Source organism: Tupaia chinensis, unplaced genomic scaffold (assembly GCF_000334495.1).
Source record: "Tupaia chinensis unplaced genomic scaffold, TupChi_1.0 Scaffold000429_1, whole genome shotgun sequence".
Taxonomy (NCBI): Eukaryota; Metazoa; Chordata; class Mammalia; order Scandentia; family Tupaiidae; genus Tupaia; species Tupaia belangeri.
Window position 1 is genome coordinate 1,677,559 of NW_006159934.1, and position 20,496 is coordinate 1,698,054.

Consider the following 20,496-nt stretch of genomic DNA (forward strand, 5'->3'; position numbering starts at 1 on the left):
AAAGAAAGAAAGAAAGAAAGAAAGAAAGAAAGAAAGAAAGAAAGAAAGAAAGAAAGAAAGAAAGAAAGAAAAGAAAGGAAGGAAGGAAAGAAGAAAGAAAGGAAGGAAGGAAGAAAGGAAGAAAGGAAGAGAAAGAAAGAAATTACATTAGGGAAAACAGAAGAACTGGTCCAGGCAAATTGTATGGTAGGATCAGAAGGATAACGACAGTCAATATAAACAGGGAAATTAGCGAGAACCATTTGCCAATCAAGATCTAGCTGCCAAAGTATGGATTGCTGTTCTCTGGAGAATGGAACTAGGAGAGATTGTGGCTCTTGTCCCAGTAGTGGAATGGCACATACTTTCCTTTTTTTAATGATTAGTGTGGCTACTGCTGTAGTAAGGAAATGAAGTAAGGGACCACGCAGATGACTGAAGATGTAACCATTCAAGGACTCCCTGAGGTTGCCAAATGGCTCAAGTGGGTGTATTGAGGTTGGGAAAATTAAGATGGTTCTAGGTAAGTCTTTGTTCACTTGTGACAGACACGCATTATGTATGGCTAATTCCACTAACTCCAGAGCTGTCCTGCCTTCAAGGGTAAGCTGTCCAAGAGAAATGGGTTGAGGATCTCCTTTTAAAATGTCAAAAAGTGGTTGCAATTGACCAGTCATAAGCTTTAAACTGGGCTGTAGACAATTTATATCTCCTAATAATTTTTGAAAGTCATTTAATGTTTTTAGGGTGTCCAATTGAAGTGAAACCTTTTGAGGGCAAATTTGTTTGTTAGAAATAATGTGTCCTGGGACCAGCAGGTGGTGTGGTGGCTAAGGTGCTGGACACTCCCACATGGCCGACCACGGTTTGAGTCCCAAACCTGGTTCTCACTTTCTCTCTCTCTCTGTCTAGTCTCTGATCAAATTAAAATAAGTGAAAGAATAAATAAAATTATATAAATAAATCTTTTAAAAAAAAGAAAAATAAATAATGTGTCCTAAGTAGTTAAAAGGAGCCATTTGCTGTGCCCTTTCTGAAGCTGCAACTAATCCCCATTGTTCTAGCCTCAACTCAGTGTCTGCAAATAATTTTAATAACTCTTTTGGGTCAGTAGACGCTAAAAGAATGTCATCCATGGGACCAGCAGTTAGCGTAATGGCTATGTCGCTGGACTCCCACGTAGTCGACCGCAGTTCAAGTCCCAGACTCGGTGGCTTAAAACTCATGCCGGGCGCGTGGCCACGGCTGCCCAAGATCCCAAGAGGAGAATGGAGGAGACAGGATTGCAGCGTGACCATCCCCCCTGGGGGGTGATTTCTCGCTTTCTATCTCTCTGTCTCTCTCTGTCTGGCGAATGCACATGCCCTATAGTGAAAAACCTCTCCAAAAAAAAAAACAATGTCATCCATGTAATGAATGATGGAACAAGCAGGATATTGGTGTTGTAAGGTTGGACTGACAAAATGCTGACAGAAGGTGCCAGGACCGGCTTGGCAGAACACGATTTTCCGAGTGTAAAGGCTATGGATTAAAAATGGACACAATAACAAATACACAGACACACAAGTACAGAAAAGCAAGGATTGGGTGGGCCCAACTTCTCTGGTGGAGAAGCTGCAACCCAGAATGGCTTAGGCTTACTCTTTTAAAGGGCAGAAAATGGGGGAAGAGGAAATGGAATGCAAAGAGAATAGGGGAGAAGGAAATGGCATGCAAAGCCGGTTGTTTTGGGATGTTAATCTTCTGAAGATGTGAAAACGATTGGCATTGTGTAATTTCTCTGATCTCCAGGGGGCAAAATCTGATAAACACATGTGACTTCCTTTAGGAACTATGGGGTATCAGGTCCCAACAGGAAGATAACCCTTGACAAGAGGCAGGTAGTGCTCTCATATGTAAATGCTTCTCAATAGCCCTGCTAGAGTAGCTTACAGAGGTGCATTTCTGCATGTGTCTAAAGATCACACCATGTTTTCTCAGAGGGGTTGCTCTCCACACAAGGAGGCACTGTCAACCATGCCCTGAGGTTAAACTCTCCCCTCAAACTTAGCTAAAGGCTCCCTATGGTTAATGGAAGGTACAGAGGAGGCAAAACCCTGGCAATCTTTAGGCTGTAAGGGGATAGAAACATTCTCTAAGATCTAATATAATTTTTTATAATTTTATTTTTGAGAGGTTTTTGCTATAAGGTGCATGTGCTCGCCAGAAAGACAGAGAGAGACAGAGAGACAGAACGTGAGAAATCACCCCCCGAGGGGATGGTCATGCAGTGATCCCTTATCCTCCATTCTCCTCTGGGGATCTTGGGCACACATGTACACGTGCCCGGTGTGAGTTTAAGCCACCTGGTCTGGGACTCGAACTGCAGTCGACTTCATGGGAGTCCAGCGACATAGCTGTCAACAGAAAAAAATAACCAACTGTAAAATTAATAATAAGTAATGTGGTTCATTTCCAAGCCAGTTGTGAGTGACCTCGGCATGGAGAAGAGGCATACATGCCTTTTCTTGGGGGTGATCATGTACAGGGGTTCCTTTTATTTGTTTTTGAGATTGACAGAAAACATTTAGTGAAAAGATTTTCCATTGTCTGGCCCAAAAAGGCGGGACATATAGAAGTGGGGGGGGGGGGGTTTGTAAAACCTATGGAGGCTGGAGGATTGTGGCATCGAGTCCATCTCACTCTCTCTGTCTAAAAAAAAAAGAAAGGCTTAATCTACATCTCAAGGAAAAGGGAAGTTCTGTGTCTTGGGAAGAGATAAGCACAAGAATATACTGTAATCGGTTGAAATACACATCTCAAAGATACTATGCCAGGAACAGGAGGTAGGAAGAATTCTTTTAATAGAAAATAAATGGTCTGTTAATGTTTGTGGCATGACTTCCCCAGTCCCTTTTGAAAAGATTTTGGAAAATAGGAAAAGTAATCAGACTTCTGTCCATAGTCCCCCCTGTTTGCCAAAAATTATCCCTCTGAATGCATGTGTAGGCCACAAAATTGACAGGTCCCACGGTGCTAGGGAGACTTATCCTAGGAGTCATGTCTCATGGTTTTAGGGAGGCTCATCCCTAGGAGTCAGGTCCCACGGTGCTAAGAGGCTCATCCCTAGGAGTCAGATCCCACGGTGCTAGGAGGCTCATCCTAGAGTCAGGTCCCATGGTGCTAAGAGGCTCATCCCTAGGAGTCAGATCCCACGGTGCTAGGAGGCTCATCCTAGAGTCAGGTCCCATGGTGCTAAGAGGCTCATCCCTAGGAGTCAGATCCCACGGTGCTAGGAGGCTCATCCTAGAGTCAGGTCCCATGGTGCTAAGAGGCTCATCCCTAGGAGTCAGATCCCACGGTGCTAGGAGGCTCATCCTAGAGTCAGGTCCCATGGTGCTAAGAGGCTCATCCCTAGGAGTCAGATCCCACGGTGCTAGGAGGCTCATCCTAGAGTCAGGTCCCATGGTGCTAAGAGGCTCATCCCTAGGAGTCAGATCCCACGGTGCTAGGAGGCTCATCCTAGAGTCAGGTCCCATGGTGCTAAGAGGCTCATCCCTAGGAGTCAGATCCCACGGTGCTAGGAGGCTCATCCTAGAGTCAGGTCCCATGGTGCTAAGAGGCTCATCCCTAGGAGTCAGATCCCACGGTGCTAGGAGGCTCATCCTAGAGTCAGGTCCCATGGTGCTAAGAGGCTCATCCCTAGGAGTCAGATCCCACGGTGCTAGGAGGCTCATCCTAGAGTCAGGTCCCATGGTGCTAAGAGGCTCATCCCTAGGAGTCAGATCCCACGGTGCTAGGAGGCTCATCCTAGAGTCAGGTCCCATGGTGCTAAGAGGCTCATCCCTAGGAGTCAGATCCCACGGTGCTAGGAGGCTCAGTTATATTAAGAACATGTCGGAGGGAACCAGCAGTTAGCATAATGACTATGTTGCTGGAGTCCCACGTAGTTGACCGCGGTTTGCGTCCCGGACCCGGTGGCTTAAAACTCACGCCAGGCGCATGTGTGTGCGTGCCCAAGATCCCGAGAGGAGAATGGAGAAGGGATTGCGGCGTGACCATCTCCCCTGGGGGGTGATTTCTCGCTTTCTGTCTCTATGTCTCTGTCTGTCTGGTGAGCACACGTGCCCTATAGCGAAAAAACCTCTCCAAAAAAAAAAAAAAAAAAAACCCCAAAACACCTCAGTACAGTATTGGGATACAAAAGAGTATAAGTAACAGAGTATAATCATAAACAAGTCCAGTGACATAGCCATTATGCTAACTGTTGGTCCCAACAACAATAACAACAACCCCCCCCTTTTTTTTTTTGCTGTTACTTTGGATTAGATTGACCTGTTTAGACTTTTGGGAACCTACCCTCAGAAAAGAAAAAAAATGAGAGATGCTTTTAACAAACTCTGACCAGAGCCTTGTTTTTACTGTCAAGCAAGGCCACAGAACTGTTTCATCCTATTACCACAGATGGCTTAGGTCACAATGGCATGTTATTTAATCAAGGTGTCAGCCATTTGTGTGACCCTACCCATCCCATACTAAGACAGCCTTTTAGGTAAGATGGGCTTTTAGATCCCTCTTAAGGGTTTTTACATAATACATTTAAATATAATCTTAATAACTTTATTTAGTTTGTCCCCACAAAAAAAAGTTAAAAAGAAAAATATTTGTATGTCCAACTTGTAGATTTTTACTCAAACGAGATTTCAATGTTTTGTAACTTTGTATGTAGAATAACATATATTAACCTTAATTTTTACTCTTTTGTAACCTTAATAAAATTTTTTTTAAGAACTATGTAAAATTCAGAGAGAGAGAGCAGGAAAGGAGGCTGTCGGGTCTGGGATTTGAACTACTTTTATCCATATGGAAACCCAGTATCTTAACCATTATATCACCTGCCAGCCCTCTTAACCTTGATTTTTTTTTTAAAGTAAGCAATTTGACTTGTCATTTATTTTTAACAATTTTCCTATTAAGACAAAATGACTCTAAGAGTCAGAAACCAAGTGAAAAACTTGACAGTTTATATTAAAAAATAGTAACTTAACATAGCATTAATTTCTTTTAAGATCTAAAATTACCTGAAAACTTTATAACATTGTACTTACAACAACCAGATCTTAAAAACCTATGCCTGGGCTATCTAAATACCAAAAGATACCGAAAAGTCAGTTACTTATTTTTCTATTTAGCTTTTTATAACATGTTAAATATGTAGACTATAATGGATATCAGATATGAAGTTTATTTTTACTAAGTCAGTAATACCAAAACAGTTTTGTAGTTTGATTGGTAAAACCTAGGTTGACAATTATGAAGTCATCTTTAACCTTTATTTTTAAATTTGTAGTAGATTTATTTACTTTAAGTCACGTGAACTTGAAAACATTTGGATAAAATGCTAAGAGCGCTCTTCATGTGTTAAATTTAATGGAATTCCTTAAGGACTTTGCCATATAAACATAACATACAACATATAAGTACAACACAAACGAACATATGAGAGAGTTAAAAAAGTATCTCTGTGTGGGGAACCAGCAGTTAGCGTAATGGCTATGTCACTGGACTCCCACATAGTCGACTGCGGTTCAAGGCCCAGATCAGGTGGCTTAAAACTCATGCCGGGCGCGTGTGTGTGTGTGCCCAAGATCCCGAGAGGAGAATGGAGGAGAAGGGATTGCGGCGTGACCATCCCCCCTGGGGGGTGATTTCTCACGTTATCATCCTCCTGATATCCCAGATACATACACAGAAAATTCACCACTGGAATGGGACATGGATAACACTCAGGAAGTGCATCCACATGTGGATACTAATTCCTTCAAAGACTACCCTGGCCATGTGTGATGAGATTTAATTTCTCATGTGAGATATGTAAGTGCAGGAAAAGAAAGAAAAAAAAAATCAAGAAACCAAAACAAAGAAACTAGATACTAAGGATAGACTCATTTCCTGCCTGGGAGTTCTGATATTCTTCCCTCTGTTAACTCTCTATTTCAGTTTTTTTTTTTTTTTTCTGTGACCATGTCTCTATTTCTTCATGAGTATGAAACAAGGGAATTAATTTACTTACTGTATCTGTACTGGGTGCAGGGCCCGTGTACCCCAACCTCTTGCATCCTTCTTAAAACTATGAATCTAACTTGAAAAGGGCTAAGACTGGGATAAAAACAAACCAACAAAACAAAGCAAAACTTTTCTAAGGGGGCTTGGAAATCCAAGATTTATTTACATTGTAATGACCCACAGTAAAAGAAAAACTGAAACTTTGGTTATGATAAAAAAAAAATAATAAGACAAAGGCTGAGAGAAGACTTCCACTGAAAGATATACAGGTTTTAAAGGAATAACAAAATGTTAAGATGTTTTACAAGATAGAAAATTGCTGTCTGCTAGCAAATGGGGAAAGAAAGAAAAAGACCCCAGGCCTATTGCTGCCAGAAAACTGATGATTTGTTTTGTACTAAACAGAAAATATTGTCTAGGACTTTGCAAATCAAAAAGAAGTCCACCAGATGAACACACCCTCTAAAACTGAAAAAAGTACATGATCAAACTTAGTAGAGACTTAATGCACTTGAAACAAAAAAATACGAAGATTACATGAAACAAAACTCTAGCAGAAATGGCCCCTTGTAGCATGAGCTGCCCTGCTTAGGCTTCCCTTCTTCCTATAGGTTCATCATGGTGACTAATCTGCTAAATGTGTATCTTTCCAAAGTTTATTTTTGGTAAGAGAAGGAATAAGAAAAGACAGAAATTGTCCGGACAAGGGGAGTTTTAGGCACCTTTTTAATAATTGCAGAAGCCAGCTTCTTTTATTTATATATATATATTTTTTCAGACAGCCTCAAATATATTCTTGTTAACTTTTAAAAGGAATTTTGTCATCTTTTTTAAAAAATATTTTTATACTAATAAAGAAGCAACCTCATTTTAAAAAAAATGCAATACAGATTTTGTTAATTTAGCACGCAAAGATTTATCAAAGCTTCTGTCTGATAAAATTTTAACCAAGATCACCTTTTGTAATTTTTCCCATTTACCTAAATACCTGCAGGGCCAGGTGCCCTAGATCATAAAGTTACCTGTGGTGTTCAAAAGGGGTCGTCCTTTTTGCCCTTCAGTACTGTACATATCTTTCCTTTTTATTCCCCCCTAACTAATGTACTTCCACACTTTTAGTTTCTTAACTACTGGCTCAAAGAGGAAACCAAACACTGCACCTTACTCAGAGAGCAAACTAGCCCCCTGCCTGAGGAGCACAGGAACCGCCACTCCCCGCCTCCGCCCCACCTCACCCCCGCCCCCGCGACTCAGCGTGGAAACTGGGACCTCTCGCTTTGACCGATCCCTTGCTTGAGGAGCACGTGACCTAGGAGCCCCCACCCGAGGAGTGCCAACCTGGGACCCCCACCTGAGGAGTGCGAGAACCACACCCCTCACCTGTGACCAGGACCCCTCACCTGAGGAGCGCGCAAACCGGGGTTACCCAAAACAGACAAACATAAAAGACAGATGAACAAGCAGACCAGCTTAGAAATAAACCAAATTTTGGGAAGTTGGAGGCTAGAGGACTTACTGGATTTCCCCTGAGGAGAGGCTTGGAGCCCGAGAGGGCACAAAGGGCCCACTGCTGGTACCAGGTACCGGGTTCGAAGCGGCCCCTCAGAAGATCTCCAGTTCATCTCTGGTCCCATCTGGGTCACCATCTTGTCGACGGAAAAAAAAACCCCAACTGTAAAATTAATAATTAATGCGGTTTATTTCCAAGTCAACTGTGAGTGACCTAGGCCTGAAGAAGAGGCATACATGCCTTTTCTCAGGGTGATCACATTATAGGGGTTCCTTTTATTTGTTTTTGAGATTGACGACAGCATTTAGTGAAAAGATTTTCCATTGGTCTGGTCCAAAAAAAGGCGGGTTTGAGATTGACACACAACATTCAATTAAAAGATTTCCCATTGGTCTGGCCCAAAAAGGCGGGACATGTAGAAGAGGGGGCTTGTAGGTTATAGGTGGGCTCCACAATTTCTAGGTTGGTGATTGGAAAGGAAGATTTGTGTCTTGGGAAGAGATTAGTTAAAGAAAGGCTTAATCTACATCTCAAGGAAAAGGGAAGTTCTGTGTCTTAGTTAAAGAAAGGCTTAATCTACACCTCAAGGAAAAGGGAAGTTCTGTGTCTTGGGAAGAGATAAGCACAAGAATATACTGTAATCGGTTGAAATACACATCTCAAAGATACTATGCCAGGAACAGGAGGTAGGAAGAATTCTTTTAATAGAAAATAAATGGTCTGTTAATGTTTGTGGCATGACTTCTCCAGTCCCTTTTGAAAAGATTTTGGAAAAACAGGAAAAGTAGACTTCTGTCCACATAGCCTTTACACCAACTGCTGGTCTCAAAGATCTAATATAACTTTTTTTAAAGAATTATTTCATTTAACTTTTTAAACTTAATTTATTTTAATTTGACCAGAGAGGGACAGAGTGAGAGAGGGAGAAAGAGAGAGGGAAAGTGAGAAAGCAAGCTGCCAGGTCTGGGACTGGAACTGCAGTCAGCCATGTGGGAGGAGTCCAGTGCCCTTAACCAACATGCCACCTGCCAGCCCTAAGGTCTAATACAATGAAATGAAAGTTGAGGGAATAGCATTGGGACTAGAAAGGCCAAGTTGTAGTTGGTCCCATTATTTGCACGGTGGCATTAACTTTTTTCAAGTCCTGTAATAACCTATATTTTCCTGATTTCTTTGAATGACAAAAATGGGAGAATTCCAAAGACTAAAGGAAGACTCAATGTGTCCCAGTTGGAATTGTTCATGTACAAGCAGCTTAGTTAGCTGCCTCAATTTTTCCCCAGTTAGGGGCCATTGGTCAACGTAGACAGGCTCCCCTGAAAGCCAATTTATTGGAGCTTCAGTTCGAACAGTTGGGGATTTACCAAGGCTCCTATCTGAAATCAGTAATGGAATTTCTTAATCCTTTTCTATCTAAATTTTGGAACGCTGGAATAGCGGAGTGTTGGTCTTGGGCTGTCTTTGCCTAACCCTGAGAAGGTAAAAGGCCCTGATCAGGTAGCAATTGTTACAGGTGAGGAAGGACTAGGTAGATATAATCCATTTCATGAATCAAAGGTACATCACATAAAACATAGGGCTGAAACTCCTGTATGACCCTCTTGATCTGTCTGTCCAAGTAAGAAAGCAGAACTCATTGCTGGCGATTTCACATACCCTACCCCTTCCAAGGTGGAGTTAGTAAATTTCCAGGGCCAATTTTGGGGCCAATGTTTTTGGGCTATGACAGAAACATCAGCCCCAGTGTCTACAAATCCCTGAAATTTTCAGCCTTGTATGGTTAGATTATACTTTGGCCAAGTTTCCTAAATAGCCTGAAGATAGACCTGGTCTGAGGACCCCAAATCCTCCTTGTCCTCTGGGCTCTGTGGTTAATGCTCGCTCTGTTAAAACTGTAGATAGCAGCAAAAAGCTGAACAATTTGAGAGGCGGAGGCTATAACCTTGATTTCTCCAGAATAATCTGCAACCATTATGCCAGGGGTTACTACTAACCCTAAGGGCACACTGCTTCTTCCCCAAATCAATGCCACTGTGCCCTGTGGTAAAGGCCCTTAGAAAGGCCAGTAGGAACTGCCTGTGGACTCATATCAGATGCTAATATCCCCCTGGAGGTGGGGCTGAGATCCAGTCCTGCCTTACCTGGGGTTGCCCGGTAGAGATCTCTGATTGTCTGTGGCCTGCCAGAAGCCTCTGACTGGCTTGATTGTCCTGCATCATTGAGAGTGCCCCTGCTGTTTGACGGGACCAGGGCTGGCCCCATGTCCCATTTCCTGAGGGCCCCAGTGGCCTCCTATTTATATCTGTTTGGGATCTACACTCACTGGCCCAATCTCTTCCTCTCCGGCATCTAGGACATATCTTGGGAGCCTGCGTGGGCGCTGGTTTCGGGCCTTCTGGTCCTCTGTTGGCATATCCCCTTGATTGTTTTCGGTATCGACAGTCACGCGCCATATGTCCTGGTCTGTCGCAATTGAAACAATTACCCTTTGATCTCTTTTGCATTACTTCCTTTAACGCAACTGCTAAAGCTATACTCTGAATTTGTGGTTCCCCAATGTCTTGACAAAGTCTAATATAATCGGCCACTGTCCCCTTTTCTTGGTATGGAGTAATAGCTGCTTTGCAAGAGGCATTAGCATTTTCAAAGGCCAACTGTTTCAACAAAATTTGTCCTGCCTCCTGATCAGAGACCAGTCGCATTATGGCTTGTGTCAAGCGGGAAATAAAATCTTGATATAACTCACTAGGTCCCTGTCGTACACTGATCAAACTGTCTGTCGCTTGATCCTGACCGGGAAGCCTTTTCCAGCATCTCAAGCATATGATGTTAATCTGCTGATGGGCCTGTGGTGTATATCCAATTTGTGCACCAGTATCTGCATTCTCCCCTGTTCCGGTCAACATTTCAGATGTGATAGGTATTCCATGTTGTTGGTTCCTAGTCGCCTGCTCTTGGGCTTCCTCAAACCAATTCAACTTCCACAAAAGATAATCTCTTCTCGACAAGCATGCCTTGCCTAGCACCTGCCAATCATTAGGGGTAAAGATGGACTGAGTAGCCCTCTCTAACACCGCTATTGTATGCACTGCTGTGGGACCATATTGCGTGCAAGCCTTTTTTAATTCCTTTAGAGTTTCCAAGGATATTGGCTCATAATGACGCTGAGTTTGTTCTGGGTTGTCAGAGTCAGGAACCTCTATAACTGGACCTGATAGAAATTCTGAAATGTCCTCTCCTCTATCTGCTGCGCAAAGCAGAGCTCTCTGGAAGGGCGATAAGGTGGAAGCTGTTCTTTCTCTCCTAGCGCCATTTGATATGCAAGCAGGTTTTGACTGGGAAGCAGGTTTTGACTGGGAAGCAGGTTTTGACTGGGAAGCAGCGGGCAGCAGCAGGGGAGCGCTAGGTCGAAGGGCAGTGGCTCCGTTCTCCTCCCTCTCCTGGGCTGCTTCAGAATCTATGATCTTAAGTCTCCCTAGCTTCAAAAGACCATTGTCATTTTTATTATCAGGTCTTACCTCCCTATCCTTGTCTGTAGTTCCAGACTCTGACTTCTTAGGTAGGAGGGAGGTATAGCCCTCCAGAGTGTTTGTTAGTCCACTTACTGGGCAGGCTCCGTTTTCTGGAGGGTTTTGTCTCAAGCACTCCTTAATTAAACTCCACAGGGAGTAGGCAAAAACGGGAATCCTCCTAGGACCCTCTGTTGTATATCGTTCCCTGATCTGTTCTCCAACCTTGTTCCAGGTCTCCTCATAAACTGTTCCTCGCTCAGGGAACCAGGGGCATGTTTCCTGCACAAAATTCAGGAACTGACGTAACTGCTTGATACTAACTTTACTGCCCCTAGCTTTTAACATAGAAGACAACATTTGGACATACGTCTCTCTCTCTTTTGACAGTCGTGTCCCCATGTTTTACACCCAGTGCTAATCGATGCTTGTCTATTTTACAGCTATCTCTTTCTTTTACTCTATTCTTTTACTCTGTTGGCTCCTTACCTTACTCAATTATCTCCGGCAGGCCTCAAGGAGTGTCCACTCCTGACTCTTTGTAGTCCCCTGTACTCAGGCCCATGTCCTGGCACCGCTTGCTGGGGCTCGCTGGGCAGAACACGTTTTTTGAGTGGGGGTGCTGTGACCTGGAAATAAACAAAAACAAACACACAAAGATATACAAATATAGAAAAGTGAAGATCAGGTGGGCCCGACTTCTCAGCTGGAGAGAGCCACAACCACGAACTGTTCCCGGGTTTGTTCTTTTAAAGGGTAGAAAGTGGGGGAAGGGGAAGTGAAATGCAAAGCCAGTTGTTTTGAGATGTTAATCGACTGAAGAAGTGAAGACAATTGGGGCCCTGTGGTTTCTCTGATCTTTTGGGGCCAATTCTGATAAACGAAATTCTAATTCTTTAGAATTATTTTATTTAACTTTATTTTTTTTTTATTTGACCAGAGAGAGCCAGAGTGAAAGAGATAGAAAGAGCGAGGGAAAGTGAGAAAGCAAGCCTCCAGGTCCTGGACTTGAACCACAGCTGGCAATGTGGGAGTCCAGTGCCCTTAACCACCAGGCTATTTGCCGGCATGCTCTCCTGCCCCTGTGGCAAAATTCAAAAACTATATATCAATCCTGGCCTCACACTACTTATAAAAATTAAACTAAATATAAAAAAGTATTAGCTTAAATGTTGTACAGATATTATAGAATGTCTTTATCCGTGGGGTAAGGACAGTCTGAAGAAGACACAGAAAGTTCCAACTTGAATGCCTGGCACAGTAGCTCCTGCCTATAGTCCCAGCTACTCAGGAGGCTGAGGGAAGTAGATTGCACGTGTGAGGCCAGCCTGGCAACATAGATAGACGAGACCATCTCTGAAAACAAGAAACGCCATTCATACTCTAAGGATCTGATGAATAAAATCGGCTACATCAAAATAAAATTCTGCATTATGACAAAAACTACAATAAATTAAATAAAAAGATGGGAGGAAACATTTTAACTCATAACAAAGGGTTCCTATGCAGACGTATCAAGTACTTCTACGATTTCATGAGACAACCCAGTAGAAATGTGGTCATGACTATGAAGAGACAAGCAATCCTCAGGAGAAGAAACGAAATGCCGGCAACCGTGAGATGTCCAACCATCCTAGAAATGATAGAAACACTAAGTAGATCAACAATGAGATCATTAGGTTTGATTTGGGAGCGGTGGCGAAGTCGGAGGCGGCAAAGGCGAAAATACCAGAATCAGGCTTTGGGGTTTAATAAAACCAACATAATAAATTCTGCGCTCTTAGGTGAGGTCCCTCGGCCTGGTCAGAGGCTGAGGGAGTCACACCCAGGGTGGGTGCTGCTCGTTCTTAAAGGACCATTGTCCAATAGGTGGTCACCACGGGTCCTTGTCTGGCCAATAAAGTTCGCTGTTTCTGTTCAACTTTGGCGGGCGCGAAATGCTGAAGGGCAGGAAAGTGTGTTGGTGATGGCGGGCCAGGTGTGGACAACGGGAAAGTTCCCGCTGGCGGGAATGTTTCCGCCATGTTTCTTTTCCCTTCCCCCAGACCTTCCATTCCAACCTTAAAAGGATAAGGAATGATGACTGCTCTGGCTGCTTCAGGCTGTTAAGGGGCATCGATTTGGGGCCCTCTGGTTGGAGGGTCTTGGGGAAAGGGTGCGTAGGGGTGCAGGAGCATCTGATTAATTGCCACTCTAGCGATGGTGTATGCATGTTCCCTGAGAAAGCGTAAAATACAGGGCGCAAAGGCCAGCATTAGACATAGCAGTATGATGAGTCTTAGAAATGGGAGGATCCAGGGTAGCAAGAATTTTAAGAGAGCTGTGCATAGTGCTGCAAGCAAGAGAACACAGTGCCTCCACAGAGGACGAAAATCCCAGCGGGGGGCACTGGGCAGAGGCATTGGGAGCCAAGGTGAGGTTAGACATGGAGAGAGAGACACTGGAGATCTGTGGAGAGGTAGTGACGTTGTGGGTAGAGGTATAACTGACCTGGGGTGAGGGTGGTACCAGAATGGTGACTAAGACCCGTCTTAACAGTGGGAGGCAGAGCCAGCGAGAGTTATTTTGGGTGGGGTCCAGGAAGGCCAGAAAAGTAGAGTTGATTAAAGCTGGGGTTTGGGATAGGAGAAGGTGAAATTACTGGGGCCAAAATTTTCTGGATTGGTCATGTAGGGGGCAGGCAATGACAAACTTGAAGTATTTCTATAATTCCCCCAGGGTCCGTACCCCAGGCATTTACTCAGATAGCTGCCTGTTGGGTGGACGGCCAGAGAGAGACAGATGAGTTTCTGATGGTAAGTGTGACTGGATTAGAGGTCATGGGGGTGCAGCCCTGTGGGGGCCAAAGATTGACCAGAGGGTTGCTAAATTACCCCAAATAGTCAAACTGCAGAGTGACATGAGGAGCGCCTGTCCCAAGCAGTCTTATTGATAATACCTTGATTACCCCATGTGTCTAGTACCTGGAATTCCCATTCTGTAACTGTCAGGGCAGAGTCTATTCCAAAGGCTAAGAGAAGGAGGAGGAGGCTGGGCATGGCTAACCAGGTGGGGAGGAGGCAGCCCCGGTTAGCCAGTCCAGACATTTTAGACTTACCATGATTCTCATGAGTGGGAGGTTTAACGATGTTAGCAAAAGCCTTTTCCAGAACACCCATCCCTGTGGGGCCACTGCAGCTAGTCCAACAGAGAGAACTAGGGCTAGTGTTATGGAGAGGACCTGAACAGGTAATTATAGGAGTAGGGTAGAGAAGACATAGGCTTCTGCTGTGAGGGAAAGAAGAGGGTTTTTTAAGAGTTGGGACTATGGGGTTGACCTGGTCTGGAGAAATGGGTGGGGGAGAGAAATTAAGTCCAGTGGGGGAACAGGTGGGCTGGCAGAGGAGGCCAAGGAAGGGGGAGGAGTTAAATTGAAGGGTGCCGTGTAACTTTGCAAGGATGTCATGGCCTAGGAGGGGTATGGGGCATGTGGGAATGACAAGAAAAGAGTGGGTGAAGTATGTTTTTCCGAGGTAGCAGGCTAAGGGTTTGGTAAAGAGAGACCTAAGGGCTGGCCATCAATACCCATGATAGAGACCTGGGCCAGAGTATGTTGGGAGGACAGAGTAGGTAGCTGTCATGTCCACCAGGAAGGTGAACGACTTACCCGCTACCTGAAGCTGGACCCTGGGGCTCAGCGAGGGTAACTGGGGTGGTCAAGTCCGGGGCCCATCAATCCTCAGCCAATCCCACCCTGGCCAGGTCGAAATCGGGATGATGGATCTCCTCTCAGCGTGGAAGCATTGGGAGTGGATCTCATCTCCCTCTTCTGGGGCAGTCAGAGCCCCAGTGACCCATTTTAGTGGGTTGCCTGGGATCCGGGCATTCACAGGACCAGTGGCCTGGCTCGCCACATTTGAAGCAGTTTCCTGGGGTAAGACTGCGTCTGGGACCCCCTTCTGAAATGCCGGCTGCAGGGCAGCCATCAGGGCTTGGGCTTGTATGGCAGCCATCTGTTTGGCCTGTTTGTGAAGAGCTACCTCAGCGTCCTCCTCTCAGGAATTGAAAACTTTAATTGCCATATTCACTAGGTCTCGCATGGGGTTTGAGGGCCTTGTTCAGCCTTTTTGAGGTTTTTTAATTTTTCCTGTTATCAGTGGCTGCCTGGGTGATAAAATGGGTGGCCAGAACTGCTGCCCCAACAGGATTTTCCAGGAAGAGTAGGGTATGGAGTGTTATAGCCTTAGTGAGGCGGCTCAAAAACATGGCTGGATTTCTTTGACCCTGGGTGACTTCTTGCAATTTGTTATAATTTACTGCCCTTTGGGCTGCTGGTTTTATTCCTGCCTTACGGCGTTGTAACACGGAGTCAGGATGCCGGCAGCCAAGGTCACCTTCTTGGTATCTCCAGCCGGGATCAACTGCTCAGGGATTCCTGAGCACTACCGCTGCGGTGGCGTCCCCTGTGTGGGCCCTGTCAATGTGCTCCCTTCCCACCACTTGAACCCGGCCACACTCGTTGCCATGGTGGATGTCGTAATTCCGTGGACGTCATGCCAGGAGAGGCTATAGGCCTGTGTGAGGTATCTGAATTCCTTGATAAACTGGGTGGGGTTGGTAGAGAAGGAGTCTAAGCACTTTTCAATGGCAGACAGATCAGCAAGGGAAAAAGAAACATAGACTCAAAGGACTCCCACAGCCCCGGCCACTTCCCGTAGGGCAGCCATGACCTGGGGTGGGGTGGGTCATTTGAGCGTGTTCGGCCAGCAATGGGGGGGGACAGAGGGATTGTTGGCCAAGGGGGATGGAGAGGATTTTCAGGGTAGGGAGGTGGAGGGACAGAGGGTTCAGGAAAGTTTAATGGGCCAGTGGGAGGTCTTGGCGGAGAGGAGATTCTGGGGAAACAGTGAGAGCAGAGGATTCGGGGGTTCAGAAGTTTCCTTGGAAAGGCTAGGAGCGGGTTTTCGGCCCTCGCCCGCCTTAGCAAGCAGAATCTGGGAGGGAGGGCAGGTAGTACACGGGTGGGGGCGAGAGTGCGGACGCCAAACAGGCTGGACATATGGGATTTCCTTCCATTCGCCGTTACTCTGACAAAAACTGGTAAGGTCGGTCAAGACGTTGAAATTGAAAGTGCCCTCAGGTGGCCAGACTGGTCCATTGTTTAGTAAATATTTGGGCCAAGCCATGGTCTATAGGAAGACCAGGAAGCGTTTGGATTATGGAGGACACACTCTAAAGCTGTTTTTGGATCAGGTTTGGAGGCAGCAGACCTCGTGACGGATTAGACCTCAGGTAGAGAGAATGAGCCTAGAAGTGTCCCCCCAGGTATAATCTCTCCATGGATTGGAGGGTAAAGGGAAGTATCTATTAGGTGTCCTCGAAACGAGACAATCCTTAGGGTACCCCTGGGGCACCCGAAATGGAGGAGGACGAAGGAAAGTGTCGTCCAGGTGGCCCTGAGACAAGACGATCCTTAGTGTGGCCCTGGGGCACCTGGAATGGAGGAGGACGAAGGACAGTGTCGTCCAGGCAGCCCTGAGACAAGATGATCCCTAGGGTAGCCCTGGGGCACCCGGAATGGAAGGACAGTGTCGTCCAGGCGGCCCTGAGACAAGACGATCCCTAGGGTAGCCCTGGGGCACCTGGAATGGATGGGGAGTGTTCCTGGAATGGAGGGGGAGTGTTCCTGGCATGGCCGCGACTATGGACAGAAACACTCTGGAGGCCTGAAAAATGGGGCTGGGGTCGCTTACCTTCTCAGCCGGATGACCGCTGAGAGGTCCGATGGAGGGGCTTTAACCAAGAGGCATCCAGCCCCTCTCGGGTTTCGGCGCCAGATGTTAGGTTTGATTTGGGAGCGGTGGCGAAGTCAGAGGCGGCAAAGGCGAAAATACCAGAATCAGGGTTTGGGGTTTAATAAAACCAACATAATTAATTCTGCACCCTCAGGTGAGGTCCCTCGGCCTTAGCCTGATCAGAGGCCAAGGGAGTCACACCCAGGGTGGGTGCTGCTCGTTCTTAAAGGACCATTGTCCAATAGGTGGTCACCACAGGTCCTTGTCTGGCCAATAAAGTTCGCTGTTTCTGTTCAACTTTGGCGGGCGCGCCAAATGCTGAAGGGCAGGAAAGTGTGTTGGTGATGGCGGGCCAGGTGTGGACAACGGGAAAGTTCCCGCTGGCGGGAATGTTTCTGCCATGTTTCTTTTCTCTTCCCCCAGACCTTACAAAGGTTTTTTTAAAAAAGATAATTCTTTATTTTATTTTTTAGAGCTTTTCGCTATAGGGCGCGTGCCCTCGCCAGACAGAGAGAGACAGAGAAACAGAAAGCGAGAAATCATCCCACACAGGGGGGATGGCCATGTCACAATCCTTTCTCCTCCATTCTCCTCTTGGGATCTTGGGCACGCATGCACACGCGCCCAGCGTGAGTTTTAAGCCACCGGGTCCGGGACATGAACCGTGGTCGACTACGTGGGAGTTCAGCGACATAGCCATTACGCTAACTGCTGGTCCCCCAAAAGATAATTATTTTATTTAGCTTTATTTATTTAATTATTTAAATGTGACCAGAGACGGACACACAGAAAGAGAAAGTGAGAAACCAAGCTTCCAGGTCTGGGACTCAAACCATGGTCAGCCATGTGGGAGATCAGCACCCTTAACCACTATGCCACCTGCCTGCCCCAACAATGAGATGCTTTGAGTACCAAATTTAAAAATATTTAAAGACTGGAGGTACTGGATGGTGGCAAAGCAGTAAAATGAGACACTATGCCAGGATGACCAAAATGAGAAGGTTCCAGGTTTGCTTCCAGAGTTCTGCCTCAGCAAACTGGGTACATATGTGTCCATAATCTGGGGTTAGCTGAGGCTGGGGGTGGGGTATATCAGTGTCAAGATCCTGTGGGGGTTGGGGGCAGCAGGTGGCATGATGATTAAGGCACCTGGACTATCTACCTGGCCAACAGTGGTTCAAGTTCTGGACCCAGTGGCTTGAGAAATCACACTGGGCACCTGTGTGTATGTGCCCAAAATCCCAGGAGGGGAATGGAGAAGGAATTACGGCATGGCCATTATCCTGGGCAGGGGGTGATTTCTCACTTTCCCTCTCACTATCTCTATTTCTCTCCAGCAAATGCATGCATCCTATGGCAAAAACCTGGAAAAAAAAATCTCGTGGGAGAGTGTTGTCTTTTCCTCTTTTTGCTCTTTCTGTTTCACTCATGAAAGAAAAAATAAACTAAAAAAAGGTATTATTTTTTTTTTTCAATTTGCTATAAAGCACATGTGACCACCAGAGAGAGACAGACAGAGAGAGAGAGAGAGAGAGAGAGAGAGAAAGCAAGTCTCCAGGCCCAGGACTTGAACTGCAGTTAACCATGTGGGAATCCAGGGCCCCAACCACCATGCCATCTACTGGCCCCAATACTTTTTTCTGAGGTTTTCTTTAATCTAGGGTGTGTGTGTCACTGAAGAGAGATGAGAGAGAAAGTGAGAAATCATTCCTCCAGGGGGACAACATACCACACTCCCTTCTCCATTCTCTTCTTGGGATGTTGGGCATGCATGCACATGCACCCAGCATGTTTTGCAAGCCACTAGGTCCATGACTTAAACCTTGAAGTCAGACATGTGGGATCCTGCCATCTTAACCACTAAGCCACAAGCTGGTCCAAAATACATTTTTTTAAAGGTTTTTGCCATAGGGTAGATATGTTGGATGAAGAGAGATAAAGAGAGAGAGAGAGACAGTGAGAGGGGAAGTGAGAAGTCACCCCCTGGGGGGATCGCCATGCCGCGATCCTTTCTCCTCCATCCTTCTCTTAGGATTTTGAGCATACACACACACACATCTGGTGTGATTTTCAAGCCACCAGATCTGGGACTTGAAGTGTGGTCAGCCATGTGGGAATCTAGCACCTTCACCACTATGCCACCTGCTGTCCTCCCAAAATAATTTCTTAAAAATAATTATTTTAGCTCTTCTCTTAAGTGGCCTGAGGTGATCTCTGAAAATGGTTCGCTATTCACTTGACCCAGAGAACCCCACAAAGTCATGCAAGCCAAGAGGTTCAAATCTTCCTGTTCACTTTAAGAACATTCATGAAACTGCCCAGGACATCAAGGGTTTGCATATCTGAAAAGCTACCAAGTATCTGAAGGATGTCACTTTACAGAAGCGGTGTGTGCCATTCTGTCGTTACGATGGTGGAGTTGGTAGATGTGCTCAGGCTAAGTGGTGGGGCTGTTCACAAGGTCGGGGGCCCAGAAAGAGTGCTGAAATTTTTGCTGCAGATGCTTAAAAATGCAGAGAGTAATGCTGAACTTAAAGGGTTAGATGTCGACTCTCTGGTCATTGAGCACATTCAGGCGAACAAGGCACCCAAGATACGCTGTCATACATACAGAGCTCATGGGCGGATTAACCCCCACGTGAGCTCCCCCTGCCACATTGAGATGATCCTCACTGAAAAGGAGAGATTGTCCCTAAATCAGAAGAGAAAGTTGTCACACAGAAGAAAAAGATATCCCAGAAGAAACTGAAGAAACAAAAACTTATGACACAGGAATAAAGTCAGCATAAAATAAATGTAGATAAAAGTACAAAAAAATTTTTTTAATTAAAAAAAATTATATAATTATTTAATTTAACTTTATTTATTTATTTATTTATTTATTTATTTATTTATTTATTTATACCAGGAAAGGGCAGAGCAAGGGAGTGAGAGAGAATGAGGGAGGGAAAGTGAAAAAAACAAGCCGCCAGGTCCAGTACTTAAACCATGGTTGGCCACATGGAAATTCAATGCCTTTAACCACCATGCCACCTGCCAGCCCCCCAAAATAAAATTTTAAAAATTAGGGTGGGCAGATGGCATGGTAGTTAAGGCGCTGGACTCCCACATAGCCAACTGAGGTTCGGGTCCTAGTCCCAGAGGCTTGCTTTCCTACTTTCCCTTTCTCTCTCAAATTAAACAAATAATGATAATAAATGAAATTTTAAAAATTATTTTAAAAATTAAAAATTTGGGTAAGGGAGCCAGCAGATGGTGTGGTGGTTAAGGTGCTGGACTTCTACATGTCCAGCTGTGGTTCAAGTCCCATTCCTGGCAGCTTGGTTTCTCTCTTTTTTAAAATTTATTTTATTAAACTTTATTTATTTATTTTCCTTAAATTTGACCAGAGAGGGACAGAGAGAGAGAGAGAGAGAGAAGAAAAGTGAGAAAGTTGCCAGGTGTCAGACTCAAACATGGTCGGCCATGTGGGAGTCCAGCATCCTTAAACACCATGCCACCTGCTGACCCCTTGGTTTCTCATTTTCCCTCTCCCTCTCTCTCTCTGTGTCTCTCTCTGGTGAGTGCACATGCCCTACAGCAAATTAAAAATGAATAATAAATACTTTTTTTTTGGAGAGGTTTTTGCTATCTGGCACGTGCGCTCACCAGACAGAGAGAGACAGAGACAGCAAGTGAG

At 45.3% G+C, this 20,496-nt stretch overlaps 1 protein-coding gene across 2 annotated transcripts in view; it reads right to left on the bottom strand.

The window, feature by feature from the left end:
• The window catches only part of LOC102468075 (endogenous retrovirus group K member 113 Gag polyprotein-like), a 39,367-nt gene that overhangs the window by 4,559 nt on the left and 14,312 nt on the right, over nt 1-20,496 (bottom strand). The window contains exon 2 of one of the 2 annotated variants that reach the window (XR_335502.1): nt 11,533-11,672. Coding sequence is in view for 1 of the 2 variants with exons in the window: in XM_027774408.1 (XP_027630209.1) it covers nt 9,631-11,445 (1,815 nt within the window). In the remaining variant the exon portion in view is untranslated. Of the gene's footprint in view, nt 1-8,551; nt 11,673-20,496 lie in introns of those variants that run through there. The other variant, XM_027774408.1, reaches the window with a different exon arrangement.